The sequence below is a fragment of the Miscanthus floridulus genome, chromosome 3 (genome assembly GCF_019320115.1).
Source record: "Miscanthus floridulus cultivar M001 chromosome 3, ASM1932011v1, whole genome shotgun sequence".
Lineage (NCBI taxonomy): Eukaryota > Viridiplantae > Streptophyta > Magnoliopsida > Poales > Poaceae > Miscanthus > Miscanthus floridulus.
This window is the reverse complement of record NC_089582.1, coordinates 124927128-124937518: the sequence shown is the minus strand read 5'-3', so window position 1 is coordinate 124937518 and position 10391 is coordinate 124927128. Positions and strand designations below refer to the sequence as shown.

Genomic DNA, 10391 nt, shown 5'->3' with positions numbered 1-10391 from the left:
AAATAAAATAAAAAAAGAGACACTCTAGCACTCCACAAGCACGTAGATTATTTTTCTATGACTGTCGGTGTCGAAAGTCCCGACCTAAGCCGGAACTTCCGACCGTCGGAAGTCCCGGACCTTGTCGGGAGTCCCGACACCTGGAGCTTTACTGGTTTGCTTAACTACGCACATCGGAAGTCCTGACGTACATCGGAACTTCCAACAATCGAAAGTCCCAATGTTTGCCAGGAGTTCTGACATTAACTTACCCTGTGGACTTCTAACCCTGTGTGAACAGTGTTTTCTGTTAACGTCGAAAGTCCTGAGATCTGCGTCGGAACTTCCGACGTAGATCTGAATGGTTAGATTTCTACTTGGAATATAAATACCCCTCTCTTCACTTTTAACCATTACAGACTCATTTATAGCTGACCCACTTCATGCTCAACAATTCCCAAGCAACTAAAGCACCCCTCTCCTTCTCCCTTTGCTCAAATCTTCGATTCCCTTAGGGTTTTGAGTGAAAGGAGAGTGGATTAAGTGAGAGCATCACTTTGGCAAGCTTGAGCACTTGATTTCTTTATCAAGCTAGTTGATTTTGTGTCTATTACTCTTGGGGCTTTGCCCCTAGCTGGCTAGGCATTGCGCAAAAAGCTTCCATCTTGTGGAAGAGCCTTGGGAAGTTTGTAACACCCTTCGATTTCTTAGTGGAAAGCTCAAGTGACCTTTGTGGTCACTTTGAGAGAGGCAAGGAGGTGGAAGAGACTTCGACCTTGGTGGTCACCTCAACAACGAGGACATAGGAGCTCCTTTGTGGGGTTGTCGAACCTCGGGATAAATTCTTGTGTCCCGCGTGCTTGTTGTTGTTGTTGTGATTGCTAGAGATTACTTGTATTTGTTTGTCTCTTTCTCTCCCAAACTTTTATTTTAGGGTTTGGACTCGATCTATGGTTTGGAGGCATTACGATGTCAAGGGAGTGACCCAACATCTTCACCAAACCACTAGGAAGTGAGTTTGTAAGATTATTTATCCGCAAAGTTAAATTTGGCACTGCTTTTGTAGTTCACGTAGGCATCGGAACTACTGACGTTTGTGCTGGAACTTCTGACAATGTCGGGAGTTCTGACCCAAACGCTGGGACTTCCGACATTGACTGACAAATTTGAACTTAGCATTTGTAGTAAATTTTTAGATATGCCTATTCACCCCCCTCTAGGCATTATTAGATCCTTTCACAAACCCTGAGTATAACTGGTCAGACTGTGAGAAACCTACTCCCCCGACGGCCACGGCGCCTTTGCTCACCAGCATGATCAGAGTTTTTCTGTGTACCCCAAGCTTTTTGGCCTTAGCCATAGCAAGAGTCGATGCACATCTAAGAGTATATCCACATGGCAAATGTTTCTCTATGCTCAACCCCCTCTCACGTTAAGACCTAGGAGCTAGGGTTGCGGGAACAGACTCTGCGTATAACTAGTTAGACTGTGAGAAACCTATGCCCCAACAGCTACGGTGCCTTTGCCCACTAGTGTGATCAGAGTCCGTTCACCCGCACCCCAAGCTTCATGGCCTCAACAACAGAAAGGGTCAGAACACACTAACTTTTTTATACAAAAAAGGGGAGAAAGGGCTAAAAACTATTTAGGCTATAACAAAATTTAAGAGCTCATCCATTTATTATGAGTTCACAGCCTGGCTTATCTGCCTAACTAAATTCTTGCATAGGATGTTCTCATCCTCTATCTCTACAGGTAAGTCCTGTCCTAGCGGGTCATACAAGCTGACCGGATGGCTTAACCACTGCCGAGGGAAGGGTAGGGAGCAGTAGGATGCCCCATGCGGGTTATGCCAACCCCGTCATGAATGATGGACCCAGATTCCGCTCGAGCATATTCGGTAAGCACTCTTTGGACCTGTCACTCGTGCCATCGAGGTAAGCCCTATGCCAGCGGGTCACCCAAGTCAATCAAATGATTTGGGCCGCTGCCGAGAGATGGGTCACCCTTACTTTAACACACATTCACTTCGCTATCGAGCCCCTGACCCCAACAACGATAAGGGGTCAGACCTCACTCTGGGGCTGGCTAGAATATCTGTTCACCAGACATTCTTTATGCCCGATCTCTTCTCATGTTAAAAAACTAGACGCAAGGTGTGCGGAGACAAACTCTAAGAAAAACTGGTTGGACCGCTAGAAGCCTACGCCCCAACGGCTATGACGTTTCTGCTCACCAGCATAATCAGAGGTTTTTTCCTCGCACCCCGAGCTTAGGCCTACACATTCCTCGGAAGGATTTGGAGAGGCCCACCTATCGAGGAGAGGTCGACTGGTCGCCTGAGGCCAATCAGATGGCTCGGGTCGTGGTCGAGATACGGGCAAAGGGCAGTGGGATACCTCATGTAGGTTACACCAACTCTGTCATGAATAACGGACCTAGACCCCACATGGATATATCCGGTAAGAGCTCCCCGAACCCGTCACTCAAGCTGTTGAGGTAACTTTGTCAACCCCCACTTTTCTTTTCCAGTGCATGAACATTCATTCATCCATCCATTCATACATTCATGCATTCATTCATTCATTCATCATACATTCATCCCATATATCCAAGCATTGCATATGCAATTGCTACATCACAACGCTACATGTCGTGTCACGAAGTGGTAGTTGTCCCATTTGACATGAGCGGCAACCGACCGAGGTTCGAAGGCTGACCCTCGAAGGGCTCGAGGCCGCCTCGCATCAAATAGAGCCAAGGGAGAAAAACTTAGATGAGCCCCAATGGCCTTGCCTGACCCTGCTCAGAAGCATACAGGGACATCTAAACCTTTCTCATTCGATCCTAACCTCAAGCTAAGCCCACAGAATCACCATCGAGAAGAGGCCAACGGGTCACCTGAGTCGCTTCAAAGCGATACGGGCATCTATCGGGAAGCAGGTTAAGGAGCAGTCGAATGCCACCTAAGCGCTATGCCGAACCCATCAGCGGATGACGGACCCAGATTCCACTCGGACGTGCCCATTAGCAAGCTCACTAAGTGTGACACTCAAGCCATCGAGGCAAGTGTTGTTAGCTCAGCCCCTCCAGTTGTGGAAACCGAGGATAGAGTGACGCATGAAATCTGGCCGACCCCTAACAACCCCCATGGGGATCGGGGGCTCGAGCCGCCCGACCCAGAATGGGGAGACTAGGGTTCGAAGGCCGACCCATGAAGGGCCTGAGGCCACCTCGCGTTGAATAGAGCTAGGGGAGAAAACATAGATGAGCCCCAGCGGCCTTTGCCCAACCCGCTTAGAAGCGGACAAGGTGAAAGGTCTAGTTTGGTTTTGATTAATTGATAAAACCCTAAGTGCTAACCTAGTTTATCAAAGTAATTATGAGATAGGTAGCACTACTCCAAGTGATGAAGCAATGGCGAAGATCATGACGATAGTGATGGCATGGTGATGATCAAATGCTTGAACTTGGAAAAGAAGAAAGAGAAAAACAAAAGGCTCAAGGCAAAGGTATAAATAGTATGAGCCATTTTGTTTCGGTGATCAAGACACTTAGCGAGTGTGATCACATTTAGGTTAGATAGCCATACTATTAAGCGGGGTGAAACTCGTATTGAAACATGATTATCAAAGTGCCACTAGATGCTCTAACTCATTGCATATGCATTTAGGATCTAGTGGAGTGCTAACATCCTTGAAAATGTTTGTGAAAATATGCTAACACATGTGCATAAGGTGATACACTTGGTGGTTGGCACATTTGAGCGAGGGTTAGAAACTTCACCGGTGCTCTATATAGAAAAGACGGTGGTCACTCTAAGTGACCGGATGCTGGTCTCGGTAGGACTGGCGCGCCCGGTCAGTGGAAGTGTGAGGACGCTGGCGTCGGTCTTCGACTAGATGCTGGGTGACTTAGTGACCGGATGCTGACAGGGTGTGTCCGGTCCTGCTGACATGGCAGCGCATAGAGGAGACGCCGTGTGACCAAACGCTGGGTGAGTCTAGTCGAGCATGACCAGACATGTCTGGTCGTGATTTTTCGCTTCTGGATGCTTGCTGCAAACGACCGGACGTTGAGGTCCAGTGTCCGGTCACTTCATAGCAGCACGTCCGGTCATCACTTAACCGTTGGGATCGGGTGCTCAGTATTTGAAGAGAGGGGGAACGTGGCACACATCACATGACTGGACGCTAGGGTTTAGCGTCCGGTCGATATGATTGGAGCATCCGGTCGCCCTGTGTTCAGTGCAGTGAGTAGCCCAACGGCTCTAATTCGTGGGGCTTCTATTTAAGCCCCATGGCGGGCTAAAGCTCACTCTCTTGGCCATTTGCATTGACATAGCAACCTTGTGAGCTTAACCAAAGCCCTCCCACTCATCTCCATCATTGATCCATCATCATTGTGACATTGGGAGAGAATCCAAGTGCATTGCTTGAGTGATTGCATCTAGAGGCACTTGGTATTTGTGTTTCGCTATGGGATTCACTTGTTTTTCTTGGTGGTTGCCGCCACCTAGATGGCTTGGAGCAGCGAGGATCGTTGAGCGGAGGTTGGTGATTATCTCCGGCTCCGATCGTGGTGATTATGAGGGGTCTTGTGTCTTCCCCGGTGGAGCGCCGAAAGGTAACTATCGACACAGAATTTTCATTCCGTGCCGAGGACACACGCAACAAGCCAGAAGGGTTTGCTCGATGGAGCTGTAGATCCGCCTAGCTTCAGCGTAGGGATAGTCGATCCTGCGCACTCCACCCGAGACGTGCCAGTCAATTGGACCCTATAACTAACAAGGAGAGAAAGTTCATCAGTAATTAAGGGCGAAACTTGTGGTGTTGCCAGATAGTCCCGAATGTGTGGCTCTGAGAGCCGATATAAGAGGAGATCGACTAAACAGCTGATTCCATCATATTCAAGAGAATAAATCGGTTAAAGCTTATTAGGTTGTATAAGAAGAATTGGTTATTATTCAAGATAAATGCCATTATTTGAGCAGATATTAATCAATGACAATAAGATGTCAACAATGATTAGGTTATGCTGAGCCAATGATTACAAGCAATCAAACTCCTTTTATATAAAGAAATAATTCAATATCATTTAACCGTTTAACAAAGATAAATCTAATGAACATGTTAGACCTCATCTATCACTATTACCAGTGGGGCATGAGGCAGAATCATGCAGGCCGTAGAAATAACAATAGACTCAATGACCATAACTCATTACTAATATCAGTGGGGCATAAGGTAGAATCATGCAGGCCGTAATACAATAATAAGATCATGGGGCTAACATATCTTTCAACATATCTTCATTTCAACGGTCTCGTGATGTGAACTGTTCGTGAAAGCACTCGATATCGGCTAAAACAGCCAATTTAGGCATAGCGCACAGTTAAAGTCATGCCTTATCAGGAATAGATCTATCAAATAATGATCCCCACTCTATGATACTAATAGTGGGGTATAAGGCAAAATCACATAGGCCGTGATAACGGGCCATGGAATGGTTCTCGCTAGTCAATAAATCTACTCAAGACACAACATGCTTTAACCGCATGCTATGCACGATCAAGATTGAAGTAAAACAGCTGATAAAACGTAACTCATCGTTTAAGGTATAGATTAGATCAGTTTTAGGTTAACAAACGATTCGCTAAACAAGATATAAGGCCGATCTAGATCAATCTCAATCGGGTAGAGTGATATTGTTGTAATTAGATAAATAATGAAAGCAATAAATAATATCGATAACTTAATGAATCTACCAAAGACTGCCACTCTAAGGTAGAGCCAACAACTTGACCTTGATCTAGTTCATGCAGTGAGGATCGACCGAATCGATGCAATCATACTTGAACTAGGCAAGAGTCGATAACTAACTTATACCAGAGTCACAGTGGAGGTCGACCAGATCGATACGGTCGTACGAACAGAGGTATAAGCCATGATGGTACTTACAACAAGCAATGGAGGTCGATCGGATCGATGTAGCCATACTTGCTGAAGAACTCACTGAGATCTACTCTACTCCTACTCCTAAGGGGTGGCCGGAGCCAAAAAAGTAAATAACTTGTGTATTGGATTGATTGTTGTTTTATTACAATAGCCGGGGTTTGGTATTTATACCCGGAGTCTAAACATGAATCCTACTCGATCATGATTCGTTACAATTTTTGGCATAAAACAAAACATTCCTAATTTAAGATAACTTGGACTCTAATCTTTCCCTTTTTGTAGAGTCCATCATGTTTCATTCTGGCACCGATCGTAGCCTTTGTCATTATCTGTCAGCGCAGCCTGAAGAAAGCCGATCCCAGGGCTGCATTCGAATCAGCTAATTTTGATCTGCATGCAACTGCTCCCTTGATGACATGATTTTAGGAGCTTTTTAAGTCTCTACAAGACTCCTTCCAAATTTTGGTGTAAACAGTAACTCTAGTGGATTGCTCGTGTCATTGAGTTATCTTACTTGTGGGTAGGTTCTTGCGGTGTCCAATTGTGAGGACAAGGTTTGTGCAACACTTCTTAGCCACTGAACCACCAAGTGTTGGTCAACACAACAGGGATTAGCGTGCCGGCAAGCACATGAAACTCGGGAGAAAAATTGGTTGTCTCTTGCTCTTTGGTATTCTCCCGATGATTGATTTAGTATTCATCTTGTGATTGGTTCACTCCTCTACACAGCGGTATAATCACCCTACTCACTTACTTATATTCTTACAAACTAGTTGTAGCAAGCTCTTTAGTGTAATTAGAATTAAGAGCTTGCTTTGTTGTTTTAAGTTCATCTAGTGGAGCTCTTTAGTATAGCAAGTGTGAGAGCTCTTAGTGAGTAGTGACATAGCAAATTATGTGTCTAGAGATCATAGCAACTAGAATTGTTGGATAGGTGGCTTGCAATCCTTATAGTGCTAGAGCAAGTTTGCATTTCGCTATTTATTATACTAATCAAATTGCTCTAGTTGATTTGTAGATTTTTAAATAGGCTATTCACGTCCCCTCTAGCCATATTAGGACCTTTCATAGGGTCATCTCAACTTTCTCGTTCGATCCTAACCTTGAGCCAAGCCCGTAGAATCCCCACTGAGGGGAGGTCATTGGGTCACTAGAGCCGCTCTCTAGAACGGTTCGGGCATCTATCGGGAGGCGGGTTAAGGAGCAGTGGAATGCCACGCAAGGGCCATGCCGACTCCGTCACAAACGATGGACCCGGATTCTACTCGAACATGCCCGTTAGTGAGCTCACCGAGCGCGTCACTCGAGCCATCGAGGCAAGTGACGTTAGCTCAACCCCTTCGGTTGCGGAAACCGCGGACGGGGCAACGATCACAAAGATGAGACGACCCTTGACCGGACCCCTGCTATGCGTGGGGGCTCGAGGCAAGTTAGACTCGCAAGGAGACCGAACGTGCGGTCATAGAATGATGGTCCAGAACCTAGGGAGGGGGTAGGTGCGAAAATAATACGTTTTCTCCTACTAATTTTGCTATCCTCTCCTTGATCTATTAGTGACACCCAACCCCAGCAACAGCAAGGGGTCGGATCTCACTCGGGGGCTACTGTCGGGGACCAATACTAGGGTATTCGAAGAAGAGGGGCTAATGGTCATTATACATTACTCCATCCAGGCAGTTAAGGGTGCGACTACAACTCCAACCGACACCGAGGTCATGGGCTCCGCCTCGCCCGACCCCCGAGGGTGGGCTCCACCTCGCCCAACGTCTGAGGGCGGGCTCCTCCTCGCCCAACACTGAGGCCACGGGATTGACCTCGCCCGACCATCTAAGGGTGGGCTCCACCTTGCCCGACCTCCGAGGGCGGTCTCCGCTTCGACCGACGTCTGAGGGCTGGCTCCGCCTCGCCTGACGTCTGCAGGCTGACTCCACCTCGCCCGATCCCTCAGACATGGCTCCTAATGAAAGCTCACGTCGCCGCCAACACTATGGGCCAGAAAGTACAACCCAAGATTAAACTTCTAGCATCGTGCAGGGAGCGGTCACGTCTCAGCATGACCCATCCCTGCGACATGTCATTTCAGGAGACTCACATCGCCCATGGTGACGGATGCGTGGTCACTATGCTGCCTACTCCCTGTACGGCCGCTGATCAGCACGCTGGTTCGTCGCGTCGCCCACCGAGGTGGGATAGGACGTCACGACCCGCTGACAATGCCAGGGCATGGCATCATCAGGCGGACAGACGCCCGGCGAGGGGCTGTCTTTGTCACCACCGGCCATGTCAGCGGGGCCCGCACAAAGAAAAGGAAAGGTCCGACGACCCTAAAGGACTTCCTCTTCCTCTCGTTCTTCTCTTTTCTTCCGTTATAACCCATGCTTTCCCTTGACCTATAAAAGGGAAAGCAGGGCATCCCCTAGAAGGGCATCGGATCGGATCGGAACTCATCGCATCGAACTCGCATTACATCGCACCGCATCAGATCAGAATCACTAGCATCGAACCTCAAACACATAGCCGAGCCGCTACCGAGCTCTCGGCACCGATTCGTCATTTCCACCAAAGACTTGGGACATGTCCCTCTCTCGACCGTTTGTAACCCCAGTTACGAACTTTCAGTGCGAGTAACACGAGCAGCAGCAACGAACTGGACGTAGGGATATTCTGCTCAAACCACTGTAAACCTCGTGTCCTCTTAGCACACCATCCATGTCAGACGCGCAATATTAGAAATTTACTTGTTGGTGTTTACTCGAAATACCGATCCAAAGTCTATTTAATGTAATAGTATGTTTAATTATATTAATGCAATGGTCTGTTTATAATACTGTACCCGAAACTTCTTTTTTCTTTTTTAAAAAAGCTTGAGGGTTTGTTCAAACTCAAAAGGCACCAAAAACCCAGCTGCCAGCTCGGTGACTCACTTTCAGCCTTCACTCCACTCCAGTCCACGCATCCCACCGAAATGGGGAGGCTGCTCCCTCGCCACCCTTCCCCCCTCCTCCTCGCCGCCGCCGCTGCCGCGGCGATCTGCATCTCCAGCAGCAGCATCGCTGCCGTCCGGGGCGCGCCGGTGTACCGCGCGGACTACCTGGTTGACGGGAACCAGCTGGTGGACATGCAGTACCACATGGGCCCCGTCGTGTCCGGGTCGCCGACCAACCTGTACCTCATCTGGTACGGGCGGTGGGAGGCCGCGGCGCAGGCCGTGCTCCGGGACTTCCTCGCCTCGCTCTCGGCGCCGGCGCCGTTCCCGGCCGTCTCCGACTGGTGGGCGCACACGCCGCGGATGTACGCGGACCAGACGGGCGCCAACGTGACGGGCGCCTTCGCCGTCGCCGGGGAGCACTCCGACGCGGGCTACTCCCACGGCGCGTCGCTCCGGCGCATCGACGTGCAGTCCGTGATCCGGTCGGCGGTGTACGCGTACCCGGACCCGCTGCCGCTGGACCCCTACAACGGCGCGTACCTGGTGCTGACGTCCCCCGACGTGCAGGTGGACGAGTTCTGCCGCGCCGTCTGCGGCTTCCACTACTTCACCTTCGCGTCCGTGGTCGGGGTCACGGTGCCCTACGCCTGGGTCGGGAACAGCGCCACGCAGTGCCCCGGCAAGTGCGCGTACCCGTTCGCCGCCGCCGCCGAGTACGGCGGCGGGGGAGCCCAGGCGGTGCTGCGGCCGCCCAACGGCGACGCCGGGGTGGACGGGATGGTGATCGTGCTGGGGCACGAGCTGGCGGAGATGTCCACGAACCCGCTGGTGAACGCGTGGTACGCCGGGGACACGCCGACGGCGCCGACCGAGATCGCGGACCTGTGCCTGGGCGTGTACGGCGACGGCGGCGGCGCGGGCGGCCTGGTCGGGAACGTGTCCCGCGCGCCCGATGGCAGCGCCTACAACGTGAACGGCGTCAACGGCCGGCGGTTCCTCGTGCAGTGGCTCTGGAACCCCGTCCGCGGCGCCTGCTACGGCCCCAACTCCAGCAACTGACCCGATGGCATCCTGCTCATGCCATTCTGCTCGATGGCATTGCAGAAATCCATGGCGGTCCCAATGGATGGACAGTGGAGACAGCGTTCGTTCACTTCCTGTTCGTTAGGGAATGGCCCACAGGAGACGAGACGAGGATCAGATGAACCGAACCCAGTAATTTTGAAGCTGCACTGTATTATGAGATACATACATGAATCGTGTGGAGCCTGCCTCTGCGGCTGCCTGATCGATCTGCAGTTCGGGAGGAAACAATGAGAAAATATCAATTTGTTGTTCGATTTCTTTTTTGATTTTTGCCTTGCTTTCTGGGATTCGAATTTTGTTTGAACTCCCGAGCCTGCATCTCTTGCTTGCTGAAGCAAAGTGTCGCCTGATTGATTGCTTTCACCTTTTGACTCTGCATGCTTGAGTCTGGGGATCATGGTAACTCTGCAGCTTGGTCTCCTTGCCTCCGTCTCTGATGA

At 49.9% G+C, this 10391-nt stretch overlaps 1 protein-coding gene across 1 annotated transcript; it reads left to right on the top strand.

Moving 5' to 3' along the window:
* The first annotated feature begins 8856 nt into the window (after positions 1 to 8856).
* Positions 8857 to 10121, top strand: LOC136546797 (protein EXORDIUM-like 7). The gene has a single exon (XM_066538768.1). The coding sequence runs from the start codon at positions 8902 to 8904 to the stop codon at positions 9922 to 9924; it is 1023 nt and encodes a 340-aa protein (XP_066394865.1). The 5' UTR covers positions 8857 to 8901; the 3' UTR covers positions 9925 to 10121.
* Positions 10122 to 10391: the final 270 nt, after the last annotated feature.